Raw genomic sequence first — 27,841 nt, 5'->3', positions numbered from 1 at the left:
AAGGAAGCAAAGTGTACGAACGAATGAATCCATGCCACCGTGCACTCGAAAACACCGGCAAAAATTTAAAAAGCAGACCAGAGGTCACGTGAAAGATTGATGATGCTGAACGCTATTTGCGTTTATAGTTACAAAGAAACAATAAACTTACTAATTAATAGTGCAATATCTAATTAGCAATGATAACACTGCCCTCTTTTTTATGTAATAAAGATGCTTCGGTAATTGTAAAAGAAAGTTGGCAAAATAAAATTGCCCTTATTACGGCGCCTCTAGCGGGAAATATTGGAACTAACGTAAGCATCCCGAAGTGATTGTACTATGCTAGATTTATTAGCAGAGGCGCGCGGTCGATATTTTCGCCCTCTGTTACCATTTGTTGAACTAGAGAGTGTGCTACCTTTGGTCCATTCTGTACTGTTCAGGCGGAGAAATGCAACCTGTCCTATTGAAGCGATGAAGGGTGGAAAGCAGCGCCCTCGCTGAAACCTCTTCCCTTTGTATGTGTATTTACGATTCGCCTATGAATAATGTTCAAGCGGCGTTACCCATGGTGATATTATAGAACTGCTGGTGAACGTGTGCCGTGTCTTTTCTTTATATTCATTGCGTGTTGATTTTTCGCTCTTAACATGCTCAGTTGCCCTCCACATGAAATTACGGACAGCTCTCCGTATATAAAAAAAAAGCTCACGTCCGTTATTTTTTTTTTACATAGAATTCCGCCGTTTTTCATGACACTGAATGGTCTACGTAATTTTTAGAGCTGGTTTGACGGTAAAATTACGAACATTTTTTACTGCATGTATCACGCTGGTTCACCAACCGAACTTATCGCTGTCTTGAGCAGCGCCATCTGCCTCATGCAGAAAGGCTAGCGTAGACTTATAGTGATTTCAAGCGTACTAGACTTGATATGCGTCAGAATGATGCTGGTGCATCACAAATATTTGATAGCACCTGCGGCTTATGTTTCGTGGTTGCCTTAGGTTGGCGGTACACGAGCATGCGCTCTTAGGTTTTGTGTTTTTAGTCCCTACGCCTAGCGATCAGATAGTGTGCAGATTTACCATTTCAAGCTGGTAATACAGAGACACTAGTTCTCTTTGTTGAATTAAAACCGATATACGCAAAACAGTTCACAAAACATACACATACCGCGGCTGACGATGCGCGTCCCATGTTTGCACCCCCATGAGATAATTCTGCGTGCTGTAAAACCTTATATAAACGGACATTGCGTAAATTTCACAAACTACGATCTAAAACGTTCCGAAATTGTTCGGCAGCACGCGACAGCAATACTTTCAAAGCAGCGCAGCGCCGGATCGCCCAAGCGAGAGAGGAGGAAAGGCTCGCCGCACTCCCTATCCTCCTGGCCCGATGAAAAGGTCTATAAAGGGCACGAAACTTCCGTCCCGTGCTCCACGTTGAAGTTTTAACGAGATAGCGTTGAGGAGCTCGTGTCGCAGAAAAGCCGGTGCCGTCGATGTCGGCGGCATTGGCTGCGAGCGAAAAATGGCGGAAGGCAATTCACAAATAAAACAACTTGCAAGATGGGCTGGGCGGGAATCGAACCAGGGTCGCCAGAGTGTGAGATGGAGGCGCTACCACTCAGCCATGAGTTTTTTTTTTTTGTCAAACTCAGTCATGAGTTCGATGCATCAAAGCGGGACAAAAACGCCTCTAGTGAATGCGGTGTTGTCTTAGCAACCTGCGTAGAAAGTTAAACTGCGGTGTACGTCGGTAATTATGAGCATGTAACTTACAGAAGTCGCAGTTAAACGCGTAACGAAGTATGTTTCCGCTACATTTCGCCTGCGCTTGGCGCACACGCAGAACCTTCTTGCGGCAAACACAGAAGACCCTCTCCTCGCAATGTACGGCGCTGCCCCGACAGGTAGCGCGCCACTTGCCCATGCGACGCGGCTCCTCTTTCCGCCCACAGCGGGATTCCTAGGTGCAGCGTCCGGTGCGGGACGCCTCTGACGCGATCGCTGAGCCGTAGTGCGTCTGGTGGCAAAGCGTCCCCTGCGAGGTGTGCCGTGCTGCTGGCGAGGAGTCATGCGTCTGCGTGTTGCTCCCAAGCGAGATAGAGGACGATCCCATCGAGGCGTCAGCCCCATGATCGCGTCCGCCTTCATGGCGCGTAGCGGCCCGGCTGTCCGTGCCGATCACGACGTTTGGCTCGCGTAGATCGTTTCTCCCTCCGAGACACCGAATTCTTTGGTTCGTTTCGCTTGCTCAGGCGCACATTTCGTCTTTGTGTGACTCAACAGCATGCCGAGCGAATGAGTGGGTGGTGTGAACGGGGTGCTCTAAACCTGTCACGTTACCACTCTTGAAGGCGAAGCTTAAGCGTCCTCCAATTTTTTTTATTGATGCCCCAAAACAAGCAAAAAAATGTTGGTCGCCCTGGTTACTTCGCTAGCCTATTTTGCTGCAGGATCTGTCTCTCTCCCTCTTTATTGCAGAGGGCATGTAGCCTTCTATTTCCATTTAGCGTTACACTCGACGGCGCAAAAAATAATGGTTCCGCAATTTATAGTATAGTAGGCTTATATATATAGCAGGTTGTGCGATTTCATTTGCGTGTGGCCAAACAACGAGCAAGATAGCTTTCACGTCCATGCAGTTTCCTGTTACGAGGAAAAGGATTTCAGCTGCCTGCACAGAGGTGTCCTCATTCCGACGACGTCAGTTTGCAACGGCGTCGTGGACTGCGCACCACCGTCCGGGACTAGTGGCAGCGATGACCATTCCGACGAAAGTTCGGACATGTGTGGTGAGTTTGATATCAGTGCTGCTTCAGTGCGCATCACGATAACACGAGGCCACCGGTACGTTTTTAAAGCAGCCGCAGATTTGTTGTCCGCATCTTTTGTACCTTCTTCGCATCTTTCTCTTGCAGCTCCGGGGCATTTGCTGGACACAGAAATTTCCTTTGCGGATCCCGACATCACAAGCACGTCTGTGCAGCTCTCATGGTCCGTGGTTACGAAGAACTCGCAGAACCGCTCAACAATGAAACTCGCCGGCTACTTTCTGACAGGAAAATCCGCACCCCACTCGTTCCAGAACATTGTATCAGGACGATTTCACGCGTACAAGGCACAGTCGTTGAAGCCGTGGACAAACTATACGTTAATCCTCAGGCCGTTTTACACTGAAAGTGGCAAGCCCCAAACCACGTATCGCATTGGGAAAGCGGCTACTGTGAACTTCCGGACATTGGCCGTGGGTGAGTGTGCCGAGATAGAATTATTCTACAGAGAACAAATACCCTGTCAAAACTATCAATTCTTGATTCCTAGTTTACTATCGACACTTATTAAATGTAGCGTTTATCTTATGCTTGATTTCGGTTAGTCCTAGTGAACAAAGTTCTGTTGTATAATAAGTTCAGCCAAGTTTACCGCATCTCAATTAAGGGAATAAGGCAGGGATAACTAAATTATTGTATTGCAATGCTTTTCACTTTGCTGTCGAGAAATGCGCCGAGCTCGCGCGCATTACTTGCCAGGATGTGTCGGCCCAGCTATCAGAATGCGAAGATTAGAGCTGTAAAACTTTCTCCTGTGTTTTGCTCGCCGCTTGGAAGCAGGCTTAATGCCTGTTTCTAAGCGCCAACGCCGAATCGCCTCTTCCGGCAGCCGCTGCTCTCAGCACGTGAGAGCTGCATGGGTTACTTGTGGTGCAAGCGTATTCACGAGGATGGATACGGTTGCGCAGCATGGACTAAATTTTACGCGCCACTGCCGCCTTGCTGAAGCTGCGCAGCGATATTACAGTAACAACCCTAACTTCGGGCTTGCGCGTTTGAACTTTAAACAGGCCGCTCATTCCCAGCGATCAAAATGGAAACATGAAATTGCTTGTGCGCATGACATCTACTTTTAATTTTGCACCAGCGCATACTCATACGTAAATCAGGCACATAGCGTTAATTCTTTCTCTGGAAAAATAAGCCTTAGTCGTTCATAATACTCGAATACGCAACGGGTAAACATCCCGCTTAGAGCAAACGAAAAAAAAACACATGTTGAACGGAAAAACTTTCAAAGTGTTTGTGATTAGAACTTTACTATGTGATGGTTCTCTGAATTTATTCCTACTTTCTTTCCCGTGCAAATATCAAGCGAGGGAAGAAAATAACAAATCGACGCTTCATTTTTGCTTTTCCTTGATAATAACCAGTGCGTTGGTGATTCGAGCATTTAGTGTGTTAAGCAAAATGCTCAACGAAAACGCCGAAATGTCCATGATATTTTTCCCGCCAAAGAGTGGCTTGGAGTGGTTTGCCCGCCAAAGAGTGGCTGTAGTCAAAGAAGAATGTTTCGCATTAAAAAGAAAAAAAAGAAAACGCCACAGTCTCCTTTAGGTATAGGGTAGCTGAAGGTTTTTTTACGGTTACTGCAAATCAAGGTGATTCCAACAGGCGGCATGCTACAAGGAAGACTCGGGTACATGCATCGAGGCCCATCTTAACTAACACTAAATGCTTACTATCCGTCGGAGAATTTAATAGGGCATCTATCATAGCGCAAAAATTGCTGTAGGTTGTTGAAGCCAAACGATGAAATTGCTGTGACCTCATCTGAGTGGGTGCAAATTTTAGGCGATAGGTAGAAATCCGGTGCTTCCGAAAAGCACCAAGAAATGTGAATAATTTATGATATTTTCTTTGTGATGTTCTTGTGCATAAAATACGAAAAAAATAATCAATTTTTATTCAGTCAAACCAACCGCATTGAGAGAAATTGTGTGAATCAAACGTTGATGCCACTTCTGGAGTAGAAACATTCCTGGGGCGCTGCAACGTAAAACTCTTATCAACTTTTCTATTCCATTTCTGCAATCAACCCTCTAAGATTGGCCACATATTTTTCGGGCCACTCCACTTCACTTGTCTTTCACACGGCGGCTGGAAAATTGCGATAACTAATAAATTAATATGATGTGACACACTTATTAGGCATGATTAGACTAAACAAAACAAAAATGATTCTTTGCAGTTCGTCTTTTTCGCTATCAGCTCTCCTCTTGGTCAGAAGTATTAGGGCTGCGACCACTTCGCCCATCCATCCCACGATGTCACAAAACCGCGAAAACTTGACATGTTAAAGAAACGTGCACGCATTGAAAATGCGTTAATATACCGAAGAGACGCCCATTCTGGAATGAATAGAAGACGTCTGCCTAACGATAATTCTGGCACTGGCTAGTCAGAACTGCCGTGGAGAACGCATTTATTTGTGTACAATAAAATGTTTGCGTGACATTATAACTTTGTTGAGCTGTTTCGGTATGTATACGACATCGGTCTGTCAATTCCTTCTCGCTGAGGATCGGCTTCAGCGACATTTCAGAGCGCGGCTCTTAGGGACCGCTTCCTGCGGCGAGCGTCGGCGTCGCACATCGTAACCGAGCGAACGAGCTTAGCGTAACATGAGAGCGAACGCGGAGCGCAGCGGGCGATGAAAAACGGCGAGAGCGAAGACAGCGCAACGAGGAACGAGGAGGAGGTGGAGGGAGCAGCGGTACTATGAGGCGCAAAGCGGGGGAGGAGGCTATGGTGAAAGCGGGAGAAGAAAAGCGTCGTGCCGTGTAAGACGGACTATGCCGAAGATGGCTACGAGATGGCTCCAGAGTAGCGTGCATCGTCAGGCCACCTCGATGCGCTCTCTCGCCTCCGCTCCGTTCGCGGGGGCGCGCGCGTCCGTCGTCTGTTCACCAAAGCACTGCATGAGTGGAGGTCTGTCTGCGACGGGTGCTGTGAATCTTGCCCACGTGTCAGCAAGGCAACACCTCTTGGAATCTCCCATTTAGCGAGGCAGTCGCGCCACACTTCCCTCCGTTTGGAACGCGCCGCACGAGGCGGATTGTCCACGCCAGCCCAATATAGCGCCAAATCAAAACACGAATAGAATTGCGCTCAAATTTCGCATTGGGGAGTATCGCAATCGTAGGTCAATTTTAATCTTCCGTTGCATGCCGGCACGATTTTCGACCAGCGACCGCAAGCTCGGCAAGAGGAAGCAGGCCAATCTCAGATGCCGACACTCACCTCCTCATCCGGTCAGCTACTTTCACTGCGCTAGCTCGTGCACACCGAAACCCTCTCCACTTTTGCATGCTTCACGCCTCTTGCCAGCTATTTAAAAACGCAAAAAATAGGCGTTGGCGATGCTCCTTGCTGTCAAAGCAAACAAAAGGGACCTCCTATAAACGAGGAGGGCGTTTGATTGAACTGTTCAAACAACGCTACGGATCACCGCTCGAGACGTCCGTCGGCGGTTAAGGAAATTTGACATCTGAAGATTCCAAATAAATCATAATGGAACAGTTTTATATTATACGGCCTCTGCCCCACATCCTTTTATCCAGTAAGGTCCTGCGTTACGTCTTCATAGCTCATTGCACTGAGTAACAACCTCGGTAAACGTCGTTAGATGAGGGACGTAAGATCCAACCATTTACGAATGAAAAATGACTGGGAGGAATATCCTGACAACGTTCCTATTCCAAGAGATACAGCAAAATATGGCACTGAAAGGAAAGTTAGGTGCTTTGTCTAGCCCTTCGATGCACATTAAGGTTGACGCGCCACAAAGAATAAGTTCTTTACAATGAGCACGTGTGCTAGATTTGAGAGTTAGAGAAGTATGGGCAGCATTCTGCAAAAGCGGTGTACTTAATATTTCGAGTAGTCTAAGCAAGCCAGCCATCCTGATGCTCATTTACACTGTCATCGCAAAAAATGGGGCCCAACTACCTAGAACAAAATACACGCGTAGCTGCTTCTTGTAAAGGGAATTGCTTCGTTTCGCATTTTTGTTTGGTAAATCTGTCAAGAAAAAGATACAAAGGAATTGTGAGCGCAAAAGAAAGACGAATATAAAATTAGAAACACGTACACAAGACAAATGCATGCCAACAACTATTTTATTTAGAAGCTTCGCATCTACTTTAGTACACTGTCGGCCGCTGCAAAGCATAAATATAGAAGAAGAGGCAGTCTTACGACGATTTGGATACTCTCTAATGCTAAATTTGAGCGCAGCTCTATACGTGTTTTCATTTCGCGATATATTGGCTGGCGTAGACAATGTGCCTCCTGCAGCATGCTGCAAACGTAGCGAAGTGTGGTGCGACTGCCTCTCTAATCGAGTGATCGCGAGAGACAGAGAGTGAGTGACGCCTGGGCACGCTTCACAGCAGCTTCGCAAACGGACCTCCGCTATGCAGCGCTTTGTTTTCACATACATACGGTATCGTTGGCCGAGCTCGCTGCATGTCATCGGTGAACAGAGGATGCGCGCTACTCTGGCGCCATCTCGAAGCCATCGTCGCCGCAGAGCGACACTACGCTTTTCTTCTCACGCTTTCAGCATACTCTCCTCCTCCACGTTCCGGCTCCTGTCTTAACTTTGGCTTCGTCCTCCGCTTTCCTCCTCGCACTTTATCCGCTTTTCATCCCCCACTGCACTCCGCGTTCGTTCTTTCATCCTTTGCTCTGCTCGTTCACTCGGTTACGCGGACGACGACGAGGCTAGCCGACGCTCAACACAGCTCAAGGCTGCGCTGTAAAATTTCATCTCATAGCAACGACAATACACCATCCTCTGGCTAACAATATCCACTAACTTCTGAGAAATTTGGATTATATATATATATATATATATATATATATATATATATATATATATATATATATATATATACAGAAAATAAGCTTAGTTGTGATAGTAAGTTCGAAGAAGAAAGGAATCTGGCAGTCCCATGCCGCCAACTTCCCATTGTGTGGTCCTTCCAAGCGTCCCGTAGTTTCCGAGCACTAGAACACAAGTGTGCTTACGCCTATTTAAATGGTAGATAACAAGGGGCAACAATACGGGTGCCTTCCACAGAAGTGGCGGATGCTAGACTACTTCCCAAATTTGTGGTGAGTGCCAGCGACGGGATGCTTACTGACTTATCACCCGCTTTTAATGCGATTAGCATTCTTGGGCTGCTTGAGGCAGTTATTGCTCTTAGACCATCCGGATATATAACCGTCTTCTGCGAAATTTTTAAGGCAAAAGAGGACATTTAATATTTTTCTCGCGCTGACCCAAAAGAAACGTTGCGACAGGGGTTCCTCCGAAGCACCGCAGTCCGATGCTATACCGAGCTGCGCCACGAATGCACTGGGTATGCGCCTCTCTTCAATGAACCGCTTTCATTCTTGCCGTAGGTCACTGAGTATGTAACACTGGGTGTGCCACCACCGAAGGAACACAGTTCTCAGCATTCGAACGCACCGGTGTGCCACGCATATCATAGGGAAGCGCGAGAAAGGCTGCAGTGCATGGTTCGTACGCATCGGCGAGCCACCGGTGCAATCGCGGAAGCCACGCAAAAGAATTCACGGCGAATCCGCTAGATGGCGCAGCATGTCTAGAGGGAAGCGTGAGAGAGGCTATACTGTACCACATGCCTCATAGATGACACCATTCGGCGGTGGCATTGTGTGACTGCGTTGCTTTAATGCGAATCGCATAACCGTCGACAGTGTTCGCGAGATGGGTTCTGTAGCAACTATATGGACACTTCAGGCACATTTATGCCGTCGCCGTGAGGTTCCGTATAAATTCTAAGGGCGCTAAAATCGTTGACGCCCGCCATGTGCTGTAAGTGAGAGTGAAAGTGTGCGAGGGTGAGCCGGTAAACGTGGCTGCTCATTACAGCGCGGCTTTTCGGGCGCCGTATCTTGAAAGCAATCTGCCACGTGGCCTAAGTTCGCGCCCTCGCGGGCCTAATCTTCAAAGCGATCTGCGATGTTTTCAGAGTGCGCGTAGCGCCGGCAGTTTTGTATGCGCCGTGCTTCCGACGTTTCGCTCGGATCGAAGCGAGAGATGCACGGAGGTGAATTGGCTCGTGGCTGCTGCCGCAATTCCCCACTTCAGCGTTTTGACAGCAAGTTTCCGTTGTCATCGAACGAGATGTGTTCATGTTTGCCTGCGCACGCGTTACACCATGCTTGTTAATTTAGTTAGCAAGCGAATGTTTACACGTTTATGCGGCCGATAAAACTATACTATCTTCGCATAACTATATACTAATTTGCTGTCGCAATCGATGCTTCGCCTTCCGGGTGAAACTGTGACTTTTTTTCATTTCAAGATTCTTTGAATGTGTCCTTACCAGCCTGCCTCTCCAGCCGTCTGAACCCACAAACTGGTGTGAAACTCCGCGGTTCAGGAGCGCCAACGGCAATGTTCAGCCAGATGGCCACCAGTCGCTAAAGCACTGACTGCTTCCCGGTGTTGCTTCCAGCAATCATTCAAACAAGGCCTATTTGACCAAAACAGCAATTTCCACAAAAAAGGGGAATCATAATAACAGCAGCCAAGTGAAAGGCAACAAAACACGGGTCATGGTTTCTCACGCAAGCTTCAGTACTTTTGGCTCCATTAACAATATGGTCTAATCTTGATAGTTCGTTCAGTTGTTCCAACAACTTCTATGTTAAAGTGGGCGAAAAGCCGACACGATAGCTTAGCGGACGTGACGTGGCGCTGCTAAGCTCGAGGTCGAGGCTGCAACTGCAGCCACATTTCGATGGTGGCGAGATGGGAGAACGCCTTAAAGGTGCACCCTAAAGAACCCCAGCTGTTCCAAATATGAGTCCTGCACAGCGGCATGTCTCATACTCAGATCATAGTTCTGGCACGTAAAAACCAAGAATTTAATTTTCAACATGGAGGAATAGAAAAAAAAAAGAAAAACAAGTTAACATTGCTGCTTTTCATGGGCGCTCTGCGCGTCCCGTGAATGATGCTTCAGCGAAGCGAAGGTTTAGTTGAAATATAGCACCTTTCTTCTGTGCTTCCAGTGCTCTTCAAGTGTCTTTTTAGCGCTAGGTAATGCAAGTAAGCTAAGTATGGGAAAGGTATTTCCTGTCATACTAATTATCGTCTGTTCTTTAAGATTATACTGGAGATGGTCGAGCCCACTGGCTGCGTCAATTAGCATGGGATGTCCCTATAGCTTTGAATCTTTATTTATTTATTTTCATCGGCTAACTATAGGCGCTGTTTTTTATACTTGACCTTTAGGAGATGTTGGTACCTAAAAATGAAATAACAAGGTGGTGGTAGTTAACAAACTGATAGTAGCAACAATGAGAACTTTCGACTTCAAGGCGGGAGCATGGCATAAAGACGCTACAGACAACTCAGAGCAGGGGTCAGACAACGTGCACTGGAAGGTAGTCAGATCGTTCAAATGCACTGAACACAGCTCATAACTAATGCCATATAAGTCACTGTAGGGAGGGCACAACAGCCCAAGAAGTGTCTGCATATGCTTCTAGTGGGAACTGCACACTGTCACTAAAACATGAGTTTTCGGATCACCATTTGTCAAGTAGGATAGCTGAGCTTCCTCAACATTCTAGGCCTGCGGCCAGTTCACACCTATGCACTCCGTATTGTTAGTGGGACTAATGCAGCTCGCCACACCGATCCAGGTTGCACGCCTACGACACGGGCAGGCTAAAGCTTTTCCTGACGCATGTGTCGAAAACGCTTTCGAACCCATGCAACTCATTTTGCTCAAAACCTCAGTGGTCGGCATCAACGGGGCTCCCCTGATGCTGTGTCTCTGTGCAGAGCCCGAGGCGCCCTATTTGGTGTCCTTGCTCTCCGCCCGCCCTCATGACATCGTGCTCAACGTCGTCGGTCCTCCAGCATGGAACAGCGACCCGGTTGGTTTCCGCGTGCGTTGGAACGCGACCAGTGAGATTCACGGTCCTAGGGGAGAAATATTTGTGACGCTACCGCTCGACTGGTCACCCGTGGAGAACGCGCTGAACGTGACGCTGTCACTGCCGGGCGGCATGGACTACCGAGTGTCCGTGGTGGCCGTTGGAACTGATGGCTCGGACGAGAGACTCGAAGGGCCCCAACAGGAGGTCGATGTCATCGTTCCTCTTGGTGAGCATCACTTGTGGAATAGCCTGATCCGCTCTCGGATGAGGGCCAGTTTATTTTTTATTTCATAGCTTAACTTGGTGATTTATCAGAGGTCCCAGTCAAGGCAAAAGGATAAAGATGTAGAAAACGCACGAAGGAGAGCCCTGATTATCCACAGGAGGATTCGATCCACCGCAGTGACTACGGCATTGCACTGCTGAGTGTCAGGTCGGCAGCTCCATTCCCGGCCGCGTAGGACGCATTCCTAAGGGGGCGGGTTATGAAGGTGCTGCTGGACCACCTGCGTTAAGGTAACCGCAGGTGGTCAAAATTAATCCGGAACCATTCACTACGCACGCACCGACACACACACATACACATGAACGCACACACGCACACGCACGCACGCACAAACGCATATCTGACGTACATTTCGGAATCTATGCCAGGCGAAGTTTAAGTAAAGCGCGTATGAAATGGTTTGCAGCGAACAGTGATGCCTACAATTTGGTGATGACAGGTGTGTGCACAGAAAAGTGCGACACATATCAAGCAACATTTAGGGGTCATGTACCTCTTTCGTCAAAGTTTCGACAACGGGCACACACTCAGTGGCACATGCGAATGGATATATCAACGAAAATAAAGAAAATTGAAGAATCTGTTATATACGTATAATTATACACACACCACTGACAGTTCGGTGTGCTTTAGAGGTGCCTGTGAGCTGATGTTACCTGTCCTTTTTTTTCGTAGAAAATTATTTGTTGTTACGCAAAACAGAGCTGGACATATGCGGTCAAGCCATAGAAGGTTGATATGAACCATTTCGGCGGGTACCTTCGTATGAGCTTTCCATATACATCCACAAATATATTCGGAGAGACAGCAACCACGCTAAGAGAAGACTGGGAGGATTCACGAAGAAAGCTTAGCTTTAAAAACGTTATTAGGCCACAATTATGGTTAGGAGCATGTTCCTGCTAATCATGACGTTAAATATAATATAGCGGAGGTGGCCTACCAATGGCTAACAGCTATTAGAAAAGAAAAGCTTTGTAATTCTAGCCGTAAGGAAAAATCAAAGGCCCGTATTTGTATAAAACTCTTAGGGTACAGTTGTTCGTAAGAAAGAATTTGAGCCAATCCTAATGTTCTATATCCAAGGGGGCCAGCCAATGGAACAGACCACCTACAAACGAAGCCTTTTGTGAATTCGACCCGATGACTTTTAGACACGCACGCACACATCACAGAATAAAGCTGTTGATCCTGGGTACAGATATTTTCAAAATCATTAACTCCCGTATGACATAGGAGACAACCATAGGGCCTTCGAAATATTAAAACCATGACCATGCCTATTTATTCAGTAGAATAAATTTTTCAGTTTACAGAGGAGGTGTATGGTCCAGAAAACCCTCGGGACTTACAAATTAGAAACATTCCTAGCACCTAGTGCAATAATTCATCTCTACTGAGTGATTCGTGAGGTTTAATGTCTCAAAACAATACAGGCGCTGCGACACACGCCACACCATTGAGGGTTCTGGAATAACTTTCACCACCCACAATTATTTAATGTGCACCTGAAGCTCGGTGAACTAGAGCGCTCCCTCCAAATTCCCGAGTTACTAGAAAAATAGATTACATTATTGGAGAATGTAAAGCTGGCGACAAGCTAAAAGAGTGTATTTATTTATTTATGTTGCGGGGTTTTACATGAGGAATGGTTAACCGTACATAGAAACAATTCAACAACAGGAAAGAAACACTAAATACAAGAGTGCAAAACTATGAATAACAAATACAAACAAGTAGTAACTACAACGCATCCAGCAGTACAATAAATAAATGTAGGCATGAGTAATATTTAGCGCATTAAAATATGTTAGTTCACTTCATTAATACATACAAAAGCTTTCAATGCAGCGTCTTACAAGCTGGAAAGAGCGAGCAATGCATAACACTAATAATGTTAGCCGGAACGGCTGTAAATTTATCAGGGTCGCTATTTTTTACAGCATCTACTTGCAACTGGCGCCAATCTTTTGCCGTTTGGACGAAAAATTAAGTCATATGCGCAGTGTTGTGGGCATGTCAGGTATGAACGGCTTTTTGGTGACTTATGCAAAATGACAGTCGATGAGCGGGAGTAATAACGGCGGCGTTAAGGGACTAGTGATTAAATTTGTGAAGAGGACAAAGCCTCGAAATTTTGTAGCGGCATTCAAGACAGAAGATTGGCCTGGAATTTTAGTACTGTGACACTAGTTAGATGAGAGTATATCAATAAATGAACCTCAATTTCATGGCAATTTTGGACCAATTCCAACATGTTTGAAAGGGTAATCTGATGGGGGTCCCAAACTGCGCTGGCGTACTCGACTTTAGGTTGTGCCAGTGTGGTAAGCGAGTATTTTCACAGAGGAGCGCATGTGATGCAACTTCCGACGTAAATAAGCGAGGGTGCGGTTAGCATCGTTTGTGATGTTAATTATGTGAGACGAACATGTAAGGTGACCAGATAGACAGATGCCAAGACATCTATATGAGTGTAGGGAAGATATTTGGGTACCTTAAATTGTGTAACAAGTTGTGGAATACGACGACCGACGATGGTAGGGTATGAATGCAGTTTTCTTTCTGTTGAGGCACATCAACCACATATCACACAATTTTTCGGCATGGTGCAGAACATTTTGGAGCTTAGTAGAGTCAACATTGTTGCTGATGCTGCGGTAGATAACACAGTCGTCGGCGAATAAACAAATCTTAGAGGAGATATTATTGGGAAGATCATTTATATAAATTAGGAAAAGCAAAGGACCCGGAAAGGTACCCGAGACAACCATTACGTTACGAGACGCGCGGTTGTTAGCACACACAAACTCTTGACGATTAGTAAGGAAGTCACGCAATCAGTTAAGGACAAGGGTGTTAAAGTTTAAGTGCGAGAGTTTAAGTAGAAGGCGTTGGTAAGCAACTTTGTCAAAAGCTTTATCAAAATCTAAAAAGAGTGCGTCGACGGGCACGTTAACGTATAGGCTAGAGCTGATATCGTTAATGAACAGGGCTGGTTGGGTAGATCATGAGCGATCTTTTAGAAATCCATGTTGGCAGGATTGTAAAAAAATTACAGATGTGTGAATTCGTAATGTGTGAATAAATTATGTGCTCCATTATTTTTGAAGGGACGCTTGCAATCTATATGGGGCGACAGCTTTAAAGACCCGCATCCAGTTGAGCACTCTAAGGAAGGTAATCGAGCACATCCGCTCCTTACAGTTAACTTCCTTAGAATTACTCAGAAAGCCGGCACAGGTTCAGGGGCGTTTTGTCTGCAGTGGCCAAGCTATAATACACTTGAATGAAAATATGTTGAAGCTCCTTGGCAATACTGCTAAAGTTCATCATATATATTTTACTGATTTATTTAGCAAACCTTACAGGTTCCGGTCGAAGCATCGGGTGACAAACACATGGAAGTGCAATGATCATCATGATCATCAGCGTATATTTATGTCCACTGCCACCCAAGACGAAGGCCTCCCCCTGTGATTTCTAATTACCCCTCTCTTGCGTTTTCTCATTCCAAGTTTCGCCTTAAAGTTTCCAAATTTCATCACCCCACCTAGTTTTCGGCCATACTCGAATACAAATACAAAACAATACAATTACAGTACAGATAGAAATGCTATGTGTTTCTGAAAATGGGGTCGCTGAAAGTTCCTTAAATATAGGAAAGACGCGATAATTAAATGATTTTTTTCTTGATTAGCGTCAACACAAAGGAATACATGTTAAAATAACTTTGGGTGGTACTTAGATAACACATTAGCAAAATTAGACAAACTAACACTTTAACAAAGCAAGACGGACGACTAATGCAAGACCTCAAGCCCTTCGTTCGATCCCTTCATAACAGCTTTCAAGCATGCTAAAAACTCACACTGCTGGCTTCTGCAGCGTGATGAATTGCGACCGATTTCACCAAGAAAACCGAAACTGCGGCTGAATTCGGAAGGCTTTTCGTTCGTAAGTGGTCCTTTCCATTGGCCGGCCGCCTTTGTTAATGGTACTTTCAGTATCAGGATGGGCTGAAATATTCTTTTATATGCGAACGAGTCTGGAGTGAGCGCCATTGCCGCGATCTTAGCAGACGCCTGTAAGTGACGCCACTGTTTGCGTCAGCATAAAGTGAGCGACATTGGTTCTTGTTATGGACTCTCGCTTTACGCTCGCTCAGTGGTCAGGCGTCACAGTCACAGCCGTCTCCCAAAGGCGGGACAGTTGCAGTCTTTCGTTGTTTTGTCTTTGGTTTTCTGGATGAAATTGGCCGCAATTCGTTACGCTGCAGAAATCAGCAGCGTAAGTTTTACAGCTAATTTTCATTTGCCTACTACCCCGAGGTCTGGTGGGGCTGCCTAGCTTTCGCACCGGGTAGGCTAAGCGGGAGTCAAAAGCTGTAACGTTTGCACGTTCGTGCGACGGGTACGTGCGTCACAAATGAGCCCTTCACACAGGCGGTCGCTTATTAAAAGTACATCTCCGATGACGGGATTCAAACTAGGGTTTCCCAGCCCAGTACCCCGATGCTTGCCTACCCGTTAGACCATAGCAGCCTGCCTCCCATTGAATGAGTGAATAACAACCTTACCATCCCTACCCACGTGGAAGCTCTAGCACATTGAGTCGTTTGGCGTGTGCGTCATGTCGCCATAGCAACGTATTACTTATTAACACTTTCTTTACTTAGTTTTACTTACAAAAGTTATAAAAGCATCTGGTTACTTATAAAAGTGAGAGAGCACCAGTTTCCCCATCCTTCCTCAGCGGCAGCTAGTCCATCGACGAGCTATGGGACATTGGACAACGGTCGAGGTCGGTCCAGTTGACCCAGTGGCCTTTGGGATCGACTCAAGTTGGCGGCAGGGAGGCCGCGCCGTGCGTTGCGTGTTGTGCAAATCCGCGACAAAAGCGAATCACACGTTTGCGACAAGTTTACGCACAGACGCGGGTCTCGCGGTCATGCATGTGCTAGACTTCGAGGTACAGCCTTGCAACAACCGCACTAAAAAACGATCCTTCATATAGGAGAAAAAGGAAAGAGAAACAAAATACCGAAAGAACAGTAAAATAAAGGAAATAAATCCAGATAGTGTTAATGGGTCAGAACACGGCCGGGATAATATAACGATTTGTTTCCACGCTTCGTCGGTGGTGCGAGTGAAGAACCGCCCAACTTATCACCGGGTCGGCCAGCCGTGCACGGCAGATAATATAAAATGAATAGAATCGGTCGAAAAGAACGCTTGTAACACATTGACAGAGTACAAGCTTCTCCTACTGTCCCGGGTTCAATTTTGATTGCTTGTGATCAATTTCTTTTTTCCGTCTGGGCGCGGTTATAAACGCGTTGGATGGCGGCCCTCAGTTCTTGCATTCGGATTGATAGGCTGACTCTTTCTTCCACAAAATTCTAATTTTCCCTATTGCTTTTCTAACTACTACTACCTCGAGTCATTTTAAGATATAACCCTCCCCCTCTAATGAAAGCAATCGCGAGGAAGTCACCTAACTGTTGCATCTTCCCCATCTTTTTCTGCATTTCAAACGCATTTTCGAAATATCCTGTATATTTATAATTTAGAGGTGCATTCGATGCCTTGTCGCATTCGAAAGTAAAATTTGAACTGAGTCATCTCTTAGACGATGAGCGCCTTCTGCTGAAGCCTCATTCATTTACATACGAAACGTCAGCTGTATGTTCAAATAGGTGACACCAAGCAATATGTGCCAGAAGTGCTTTATTTGAAAATGAAACGTCAGTAATTTCACAATTTCTGCTTCCACTACTGCTTCTTCTACCCGGCATTTCCACTCAAGCCAAGCCTATGTCTTTGTCAGGCACAACTTAGCGAAGTCCATTAATAGACAAAGTTACTCAGGCATTCGTACTTGGCTAGCACTGTAAAATAATTTACACCCTAAAAACTGAAAAAGGGTGTAAATGTGTCTATAGCTCACATCCTTAGGGTGTCCTTTATATAGATAACCCCCTAAGGGTGTGAGTTATAGACACATTTACACCCTTTTTCCCTTTTTAGGGTGTAAATTATTTTACAGCATACTGTGCTCTTTTGTATTCATTTCCTTGATTCATTGTGGTTAATAAATTATGTGAATTTCACGTTCTTTATAACCCACTTGGCCTTTCGCATTAAATTTTTTTGCGTAGTTTGCGCATGTCCATGGCTCAAGTACTTTTGTTATTTTGTTGCAGCAATGTATCACAATATTTACTTCATTTGCGTCTTTACGCAGCTCTCTGCGAACCTAACTAAAATTATCCGATTTTATTTCTCTTTTTCCCTCTCAAACACAACTCCTGTCTGGACAGTATCGAGGCTCACAGCATCGATATATATATGCAATACCGGCATTATTTAGGTAAAGTGAACATATAAAGTAAACTTCACAAGTGACAATCGGAAGCTCGTCTTAACAAATAATGCGGTTTCAAACTTACAAAAGAATTTTTTTTTTTTACACACAGCAGGTTCATGGGAAGTGTCGGCGTACGCTGCTGACTCTACAAGAGCAGTTATCTCTTGGCGCGCTTCGGATCGGGTGGACACGTTTCGAGTAAGTAAATCCTTTGCTTCTGGGTCTTTCCAGCAAGCGTGCCATTACTTTCTACATTGAGAAAAAAATGTTCGAGTAACTATTGCATCAGCGCTCGGCGTGAGCCAAGTGTATAAGGCCACACTCAGCTTTTATTCGCATTTTTCACATGCACTAGTGAAGAAAATGATCTGATATTGCGCATTTGGGTCCTATGAGCGAGTGTGCTCAGAATGTTGGTGCTGCATTATGCCAGACCACTAGCATAGAGGCATTGTCATTTGAACATGCTGCGCCACCAAACTTTATTCGCGTGCATAGCCCATCCAGCATGCAGATAATTTACGTATTCAATTAATTCACTACAAGCAAACCTTTATATCAACCAGTAACGGAAATACGTGCGCGCTGGCGAGGCAAACTTTAATGATAGGTGGGTAGGGTAGCCGAGCAATGGGTTTGGCATGTTGCTACAAGTTTATTGTTTACAAACATCAATAGCACGAGAGAAAAGAGCAGACAGCCGATGCATCCATTCGCGCAAAACTCCGAAATGACAAAATGTTATGCATCTCCGTCATGCAGCCAAAAGGATAGACATGCATGACATCGCAGTGCGACAGAAATTATATGGATACTCCAGGCGCATTTCTGTGGTCGGCGTCACCATCGCTGTTGCTGGGAGGTTACGTATAAAGTCCAAGGGCGACAAAATCGTCCCTAAGAGCCGTACTCTGTATGTGCAAGGGTAACCATGTTAGGATGAGCCGGCGATCATGGCTCAATATCGCGCAACAAGGAACGGCAGAAAGCGGGGAAGAAGTGCACCGGTCCTCGGTCGTGCGCAAGTCTCTCAAGGGAGGGAAGGGAGGAGGACACGTTCTACTCCGGCGGCCCGGGCGTGTACTTACAATTGCTAGTGGGTACAGCGGAGCATGCCACTTGCGGAGGCGCCGGACGTGTGCGCGCATGCGCGAGTGAGAGCGGGTACGAGAAAGGAAGGGGACGCAGTAGGGGACTCCGGAAATTCGGACCACCTGGGGCTCTTTAGCGTGCACCTAAATCTAAGTACATAGGTGTTATCGCATTGCGCCCCCATCGTAACGCGGCCACCGTGGCCGGGATTCGATCCTGCAACCACGTACTTAGCAGCCCAACACGATAGCCACTAAGCAACCACGGCGGGTCTGTGAGGACTTATGCTCCTTGAATCTATGAATCTGCCTAGGCACAACGGGGGAATTTCGTAGCGCGTGTTGTGTGCATTTGCCCCTAGGCGTGCCGACAGAAGTCGCGGGGAGCGGTATTGCAGAACTTAGCGTCGCAAGCCGGCGGCTGGACGTAACTATATTCATTCAAGCGTGTTTTTCACTAATTGAAACAACGTGTCATTATTTCGCGTTATTGGCGGCCCCTTTAGGATACCAAAACAGCTACAGGGACACCAAGGCTAGAACCTGGACTGGTCCGTAGGTTAGGGCTCGACGAGGCCGGCGCGTGCCCAATCCACGGGCCGCCCTGCATCCAGCTTTGATCCCCCCGCTACACCTTACGTCTCCCCTTTTGTGTCAGCTTGTGGACAGCGAGGGGACGCCTTCCTGCCTTTTGGTTTGTCTTGGTTCATCTACCCTTTTGTGCCAGCTTGTGGAGAGCGAGGCGGCGCCTTCTTGCCCTTTGCTTTGTCTTCCTTCGACTACCGTGTTGTGTCAGCTTGTGGAGAGCGAGGGGCGCCTTCTTGCCCTTTGGTTTGTCTCGCTGCGACTACCCTTTTGTGTCAGCTTGTGCAGAGTGACGGGCGCCTTTGTGCCCTTTGGTTTGTCTTGCTTCAACTACCCTTTTGTGTTGGCTTGTAGAGAGAAGCGGCGCCTTCTTGCCCTTTGGATTGTCTTGGTTCATCTACCTTTTTGTGTCAGTTGTGCAGAACGAAGGGGCGCCTTGTTGCCCTTTGGATTGTCTTGCTTTTGTCTACACTTTTGTGTCAGCTTTTAGAGAGCGGGGAGGGGGGTGCCTCCTTGTCCTTTGGTGTGTCTTGCTTCGACTACCCTTTTCTGTCAGCTTGAAGAGAGCGTGGGCGCGCCTTCTTGCCATTGGTTTGTCTTGGTTCATGTACATTTTTGTGTCAGCTTGTAGAGAGCGAGGAGTCGCCTTTTTGCACTTTGGCTTGTCTTGCTTCAACTACCCTTTTGTGTCAGCATGTGGAGAGTGGGGGGGTGGCACTTTCTCGCCCTTTGGTTTGTCTTGGTTCATCTACCTTTGTGTGTCAGCTTGTAGAGAGCGAGGAGGCGGCGTATTGCCCTTTGGTTTAGTCTTGGTTCATCTACCTTTTTGTGACAGCTTGTAGAGACCGAGGGGGCACCTTCTTACCCTTTGGTTTGTCTTGGTTCATCTACCCTTTTGTGTCAGATTGTGGAGAGCGAGGGCGCGCCTTCTTGCCCTTTGGTTTGTCTTGCTTCAGCTACCCTTTTATGTCAGCTTGTAGAGAAGGAGGGGCGCCTTCTTGCTCTTTGGATTGTCTTGCTTTTGTCTACCCTTTTGTGTCAGCTTGTAGAGAACAGGGGGCGCCTTCTTGTCCTTCGGTTTGTCTTGATTCATCTACCCTTTTGTGCCAGCTTGTGGAGAGCGAGGGGGCGCCTTCTTGCCTTTGGATTGTCTTGATTTTGTCTACCCTTTTGTGTCAGCTTGTAGAGAGCGGGGGGCATCTCCATGCCTTTTGGTTTTTCTTGCTTCGTCTACCTTTTGTGTCAGCTTGTGCACAGCTAGGGGGGCGGTTTCTCGCGCTTTGGTTTCTTTCTTTTCTCTACCCTTTTGTGACTGCTTGTGCAGAGCGGGGGGGGGGCGCCTTCTTGCGCTTCGGTTTGTCTTGGTTCATCTCTCCTGTTGTGTCAGCTTGTGGAGAGCGAGGGGGCACCTTCTTGCCCTTTGGTTAGTCTTGGTTCATGTCCCCTTTTGTGTCAGCTTGTAGAAAGCGAAGGGGTGCCTTCTTTCCCTTTGGATTGTCTTGCTTTTGTCTACGCTTTTGTGTCAGCTTTTTGAGAGTGGGTGGGCCGCCTCCTTGCCCATTGGTTTGTCTTGCTTCGTCTACCTTTTGTGTCAGCTTGTGCATAGCGAGGGGGGCGCCTTCTTGCGCTTTGTTTTTTTTTGCGTTTGTCTAACCTTTTGTGTCAGCTTGTGGAAAGTGGGGGGGGGGGCGCCTTCTTGCCCTTTGGTTTGTTTTGCTTCACCTAACGTTTTCTGTCAGCTTTTGGAGACTCAGGGAGCGCCTTCTTGCTCTTTGGTTTGTCTCGGTCCTTCTACCATTTTGTGCCAGCTTGTGGAAAGCGAGTGGGCGCATTCTTGCCCTTTGGTTTGTTTTGCTTCATCTACCCTTTTGTGTCAGCTTGTGGAGAGCGAGGGGGCGCGTTTTTCCCTTTGGTTTGTCTTGGTTCATTTACCCTTTTGTGTCAGCTTGTGGAGAGTGAGAGGGCGCCTTCTTGCTATTTGGTGTGTTTTCCCTTTGTCTACCTTTTTGTGTCAGCTTGTGGTGAGCGGAGGGGTGGCTTCTTGCGTTTTGGTTTGTCTAGCTTCGTCTACCCTTTTGTGTCAGCTCGTGTGAAAAGGGGTGACGCCGTTTCGGAGAAGAGGGCTATAATGTTGACATGCGGGAAGCTCATTTGAATGCTTCTGAAACCTGACAGGTGAATGATAACATCCTACTCGGCTCGGGTTCGGCAAGTGGCGCGGACGTTTCGCGCATGCGCCGATCCATGTTTCAGCGAGACCGTCTTGCGTGGCCTAGGAGCAGGACGCCCAATGGATGAACACGATCGTTCGAACGCGCAACCGTTCGCATGACCATAAAGGCGAGCGGCCAGACATTGGTGTAAAGAATGGGGCGAACATATTCGCGCGCTGTCCTGTCCCAGCGAGTCGGACTTCTTCGATTTGTCGCGGGCCCATCGGCACCTTTTGTGGATAGCAACGATTTGGGGAGGCGCGACTCTCACGCGTCCGCTGATATGTTGTTTTCCCCGCATGTCTCGCGTCTCCTGTAATTCGGCTTCTCCGCATACCTTCGTTCCGGCGGTGGTCGTTCGGGTTCCAGCGCATTACGAGAGATTGCGCGATGGATCGATGAATGTTATGAGAGTCCCCATTGGAACGGGGCGATGGGTCGCGCCACCAAGCTTTTGCAATTATACTTCCTAGTGTCCTACCCAAGTTAAAAAAGAAAAAAAAACCATTATGAACTCCCACAACCACATTTCCTAACCCCTATCGCAAACTTTGCTTTAGTACGTCTCCATTTTCGGTCGTTTCCCTACTTTTCTTCCACCAATCTTCCACTCGCCTCTTACTTATCTCTACTGCCGACATGTTTACTTTTCCCCCGCTCTCACTGAATCTAAGGGCTTCAAGGAGGCCAGAGTGCCTAAATTCACGACTGGGCAGATGTCTTAACATTCTAATAACACATGCTCCATCGTTTCCCTAGCTGTACCGCAGTCAAGCACATGCTCCTTCTTCCTTCTTCTTCCTTCGCGAGTGTGGCGCGGCTAGTTCCATCTAACGGCGGGGTTGGCCTGTCGCGCCAAGAAGTAGGCACTTGCACTTAGGCGCGGAGGTTCATCGCGTGCGCTGATCCATGCTTCGCGTGACCATTTCGCGAGGCCTACACCATAATGGACGAATACGATCGAACACGTTCCATCGCGCCACCGTTCACGTGACCGGACGTACGAACGACAAAGCGTTGGTGTCCAGTATGGGGCGAACATATTCGCTCGCTATCCGGTCGCCGTGAGTCGGACTTCAGCGTTTCATCGGGCGCCCATCAGCATGTTTTGTGGACATCAAGTCGGCTAGCAGGTGTTGGTCCATTAAAGGTGCAAGAAATGCCCGTGTGGTTGTTTGCCCTACTTTGTTGTCGTTCTTTTGTCGCAAGAGCACGGCTGAGAATGCTATATTCTACGAACAGTATACTTTGTAATATGGTTTATCTTCTAACAATATGGGCTAATCTTCTCACTCTTTCACTATGTAAACCACGCATTCATATTTCGTCTGTATTACCCGTCTGTATTACATATCGTCTCTATCTTTATGATATGCATATTGTGCCGCTCAAAGTTACGTTATTTTCACATTGGACTATGGACTGTTACCTGATTATTGTGTTTTCTTCTTTTCATAGTTATCCGTATCTATTGGCCACTCCCATCTGTAATGCTTCATGTAGGCCCTGAGGGAACTATAAATAAATAAATACGTGCGCATGAGCCTGTGCTTGTTTATTTAGTGTGCCCATGTTTACAAGTTTATACAGCCTCTAAAACTACTGTCCTTAAGGGGTGTACAGTTGCGCGATTAAAGGACGGGACAAAAGAAGACCCACAGGGACACAGAGCGCTGTCGGCATGTTTGATATAAGAGTGCGTGTCTTCATTTGTCCCGTCGTTTAATCGCGCTACCGTACACCCCTTGAAGATGCATTATCAGCAAGCCCACATTGAAACCCTCGTGTACTATCCTTACTTCGTATAGCTGTCCATTAATTTGCTATCGTGATCGATGATGCGACTTTTTCGTTAGTGACAGGGCCATAAATATGCACTGTCCACTTTGTTCATTTCATGGTGCTCACTGCTGCCCTTTTCCTTGCGGTTGTGCGACAGGATGCGTTTGCGTTGTCAACACGAAAGTGTTCGATGCTGGGGTCTGCGATCAGCTTCCTGCACCGTATGGGACGTCGGCGCGAGCGCGTAAAATGAACCTTTCGTGACAGGGATGGCGCCGCACTCTAGGAGCCGTGAAGCGAAGTCCTGCCTTATAACACTAACGAGCGCCGACAGTGAGCGCTTCGGTAGTTTCAACGCAGCGGAGGCTCCAGCGTGATATATCCTGGCGTAGGAGGTGCGGGCCTTCTGCGGCGGTGTCGACGCAGTTTCTACACATGGTTTGTCTTTCACGTCCGATTAGCCTGTGACGACTCGTCGCCTACGGAGTGCAGCTTCAACGTGCATCAGCAGTGCTTACACGCCTCCTACTGCTTCGTTTTCAATGGCAGCAACTAATAAAAGTGCTGCGCTAACGGCGCAGAAAGGCTACGACGACCACGGGCGATTGTCCCGTTGCTCTGTCGAGAGACCCGCCAGGGTGAAGCAGAAGGCCTTCGCGCGTTCGCGACGCACGCTGCGAACTCCGCCACTCGCATTCTTGAAGCTGAGGGCGTAGCAACTCAACTGGCCACCCAAGGCACTACGGAGCCCGACGAAAATGCTCTTACCTTCGCCGAAGTGACTCGACCGCAGGACGGCACTCGCCAACAGGACGCCGCACGCCTAGCAAACCTGCTACACGGTCGCCGATCCACAAATCGTGCGCCTTTCGCTGCAGCGGATCGCGATTTCATGAAGCAAACAAAGACAGGTTTCATTTTTGTGTTCTACTTATTCCTATGAAAGAGGGATCAACCATATGTTTATTCTTGTCTCTCGATCTTTGAACTCTTGCTATATGATAAACCTATAGTAGCGTGTCAAATCTTCTGATTGGACAGCCTCCCTTCCTATTAGTAAAATATTTATCACCAGAGAATATATATTTTAATTTTTTTGCTACTGGTTAATATTACTGTTTTCTTGTGATACATCCATCCTTGGAATGCTGAAATTATTGACATGATTGGTAAGCTATGCTGTGTGAAAAAAGTACGATCGCAGCATGTCTTCAAGAGACTGTTACTCTAGGCTAGCGGTCTTCTATAATGAAGCACCAACATTCTGAGCACATTAACCCACAGCACCCTAATGCAAAACATCATATCTTCCTGTTCACGAATGTGTATGCGTTTGCTGCGTATTAGCTGCATATATGGCTGCATATTGTCATGTAGTAGTGACGGTGAAAAACACAGCAGCGAAACTGTGAATAGCTTAACGTTTACAGACAATCTGTATGCCTTACCGCCCAAGGAAATTTTTGTGTCGTTGTGGTAAGCAAAAAAAGCTCCCCATACCTGGGCCGATCCCGGAGATAATGCAATGCCGGGCTGACCCGCGGCGGTGGTGATGCAGGCGTTAAGCACTCCCCGTGCGGTGGCCGATCTCTAAAATAGTGCAATGCTGGGCCGATCCGCGGCGTAGGTGAAGCAAGTGTTAAGCATTCCCAGTACGTGGGCTGATCCAGAAGATAGTGTGATGCCGGGCCGACCCGTCGCGGAGGTGCAGTTCGCCTTTAAGTGGCCCACATACACAGCTTCGCTGGTCATCCTTCTTCACAGTGTGAAAAGGCACTGAGATATTTTAATAGGCGAACCTGTGCTCACAAAAAGAGGTTACACTCGAAGCACAATAGCGGCGAATACAGACGGGGAGCGTCGAAATCAGACCTGCCAGTCAAGCGCGTCGGCTTTTGTACATGAGTCATCGGAGTTTCCAGAGTAATCGCTGGTACCCGCGTGTCTTCCGAAAAGTACTAAACAATTCGCGTGGCGCCTGCAATCAGATTACACAAACTTCGGTGACAACATGCAACGCATTGAAACATCGATAACATTTCAGTAAGTTCCAATCCTACAGGCGTGTCTTGCACTGAGCGATAACTTTAAGTTTTTAGCGGATGCAATGCAGTCCCCGAGAAAAGGATAAGTGCGCGTGTCAATATTATGCGCCATAGAATTGTACCGATGGTTACCAATCCTCCAGTAGGAGCTATGGCTTGTTAATGACTTTGTTGCAATATTTTGGGAATGATGCTGAAAGGTTACTAGTCACCTGTATTCGACGCAAGTAAAATGATTATACATTTTCGTAAGAATAAAATATTCATGTCGCTCTTCATGATTAGCGGTGCAAATAATGTTGTCTTCACCTTCCTGAAATTATTTCGTGGTCATCACACTTTGCCTCTATATGAGTCAAATCTTCGAAATTATTCGTGTTTATAACCTCAAACTTGCATAAACCACGTAATTGTGCCCTCAAATTAGATTACTTAACCTTTAATAACCCCTAGCTTGCATTCGGTACTTCATTTTGGTCTGCATGTAAAATTATTTCACCGACGGTTTGTTCAGGAATACGACAGCGCCATTTGTTTCGCACTGCATAACTGCAACTAAGGTGTAACACGAATTAGACAGAATCGCTCGCTGCAGCAATCGCGTAAATGTATTTTTCGCCTCACTCCCGCACTGGGCAGTCTTCGTGAAATGCAGCAATATCTTCAGTTTCGGACAGAATAATAATTCGCGCGCCATCTCTAAATGTACGGGGTTATAATGAAGCAGTGCTGCAAGAACACCCAGCATGAGTCCTTAGCATTTCTTTGACGTGGCGATTGCTTTTGCTTTTTCTTTGAATGTGCGCGTTTTTGTTGTTTTATAGCAGAAAGATATGCCTATATACAGGGTGTTTCAGCGAACACTTGCGAAAATTTTTTAACAGTTGTCTGTGGCAGACATCACTATTCTAGTTCATGAGCTGGTCTACTCGAAGCGGCGGACAATACTTGTACATAAAATTGAGATGCATTTTCAACTAATTAATAAAAATTCACTAATTAAGTTTCTAACTAACTACACTATGGCCCATATTGCAATTTTCAAATTCTAGGCTTGGTGTTGGCAAGGCGGATCCACTTGGAACGAATATTCAAGGTGACACCAGTTTCGAGATATAAATTCTCGAACTTTGTGGAGAAATGCATTGACGTTCCAGATAATTTGTTAACAGGACGTCGTTTTATGCACTGACGCACACAAGTAACGAGTGCCCGTGCATTTCTCCGCAAAGTTCGGGAATTTATATCTCGAAGCTGGTGTCGTCCAGAGAATTCGTTCAGAGTGGATCCCCCTTGCGAAGTCCCCTGATAGAATTTGTAAATTGCAATATATAAGTCATATGATATTTAGCTAAAACGTTAACTAGTGAGTTCTTGTTAATTAGTCGATTTTGAATTTCAATTATTGGTGAATGTAGTGCCCACCGCTTCGAGTAGACCGGCTCACAAACTAGAATTTACCCTATCTGCCACAGGCAGCCTTTAAAATATTTTGAAAGTACTCGCTGAAACACCTTGTATTTAACCTCTCCATACAATTATCATTGGGCCGATCTAACATTTGTTCATTTCTCTATTTTTCAGCTGACACTGTATATCGATTCGGTAAGTCTTTTTGTGCGTTTCTGCACTACGTGGCGCAACATGTCAACGTCGTTAATAGTGCCATATGAAGCGCCAAAAGTGCTGTAGGAGACAAGTATGATTCAGGCTGCCATGTTACCCTTGTTCTTGCCATGGCACACAGTCCTCGCATTCGTAAGTTCGTGTAGGAAGGAAAGGGGGCGCTTAAGAATAACACGAGCATTTGTTTGGCATCAATACGGTTTGTAGTTGACCATGGGCAGTGGCAGGCGTAAACGTGCAAGCGCAAAGTTCCCCAAACTAGGGGCGGCTGCGGCCGAGGTCCGGCGCGCAGAATTTCCGCTACCGACCCGCGGTCGGTTCGCGGCTACCACAAGGGTGCTCGTCCCGCTTCCCATTGGCACCTTCACAGGCTTGCACAAGTGCCTGTTAGCCGCTACACTAATACTAATAAAAAAGCTTATGCAGATACCATGCACAATGGGAATTCGTGTACGCGAAGCTTTTATGAGCCAGCAAGGCAAAATTGCGCATTAGGACGAGAGACGCGCTGCATATATGAGTGATGCAGGCGTCCCTCAGCCGCCATGGTTGACCTTGCAGAGAAAGCGGAGCTTTATTCAGCATTATAACATGTTGAATCACAACCCATGACGTGCTTGACCTCGCAGAAACGGGCCACCAAATATGACGAGAGCCTGGCGACGAATTTCGGCGGTGAACGGGGGGCGTCCCGTAACTTCTCTCTGCACCGTCAGCTAGAAGATGCGCTCGCTCGCTTTTATGGCGATGGCAATTATATGGACCCTACAGGGGAAATTCCACCATCGTCCTCACCGTGAGGTTCCGTATAAAATTCAAGTAAAAAAATTTAAGGCGCTTTTATTCTGTGTTTGTCATACGGCCTTGGCATAATGTTTAGAGCGTCGGTCTTTTGTGCTGAGGGATACGTGCTCGAAACCACTCATCGAGCATGTAATTACTTTGTTTTTATTGAGTGAAAACTGCCACTTGTCATCTATTCTAACTTGTGAAGTGCACTCGCCAAGATATTGATAGCCTTTAGAAGTGAACATCGATGTGAGCCACGGGGACAGACTAGAGAAACGTACACAATTAAAAAGAAGAAAAAA

The 27,841-nt window shown here is 46.8% G+C and overlaps 1 protein-coding gene across 3 annotated transcripts in view; it reads left to right on the top strand.

Annotated features, from left to right (window-relative positions):
- Nucleotides 1-27,841, top strand: part of LOC139052201 (usherin-like) — a 165,868-nt gene that overhangs the window by 49,389 nt on the left and 88,638 nt on the right. The window contains exons 2-6 of one of the 3 annotated variants that reach the window (XM_070529284.1): nt 2,636-2,785; nt 2,912-3,241; nt 10,656-10,979; nt 17,521-17,606; nt 26,709-26,729. In XM_070529284.1, the coding sequence (XP_070385385.1) occupies nt 2,636-2,785; nt 2,912-3,241; nt 10,656-10,979; nt 17,521-17,606; nt 26,709-26,729 (911 nt within the window). Of the gene's footprint in view, nt 1-2,635; nt 2,786-2,911; nt 3,242-10,655; nt 10,980-17,517; nt 17,607-26,708; nt 26,730-27,841 lie in introns of all 3 variants that reach the window. The other 2 variants (XM_070529283.1, XM_070529282.1) reach the window with 2 other exon arrangements.

The sequence above is a fragment of the Dermacentor albipictus genome, unplaced genomic scaffold, assembly GCF_038994185.2.
Source record: "Dermacentor albipictus isolate Rhodes 1998 colony unplaced genomic scaffold, USDA_Dalb.pri_finalv2 scaffold_19, whole genome shotgun sequence".
NCBI lineage: Eukaryota > Metazoa > Arthropoda > Arachnida > Ixodida > Ixodidae > Dermacentor > Dermacentor albipictus.
This window is presented reverse-complemented; position numbering and strand designations above follow the sequence as displayed.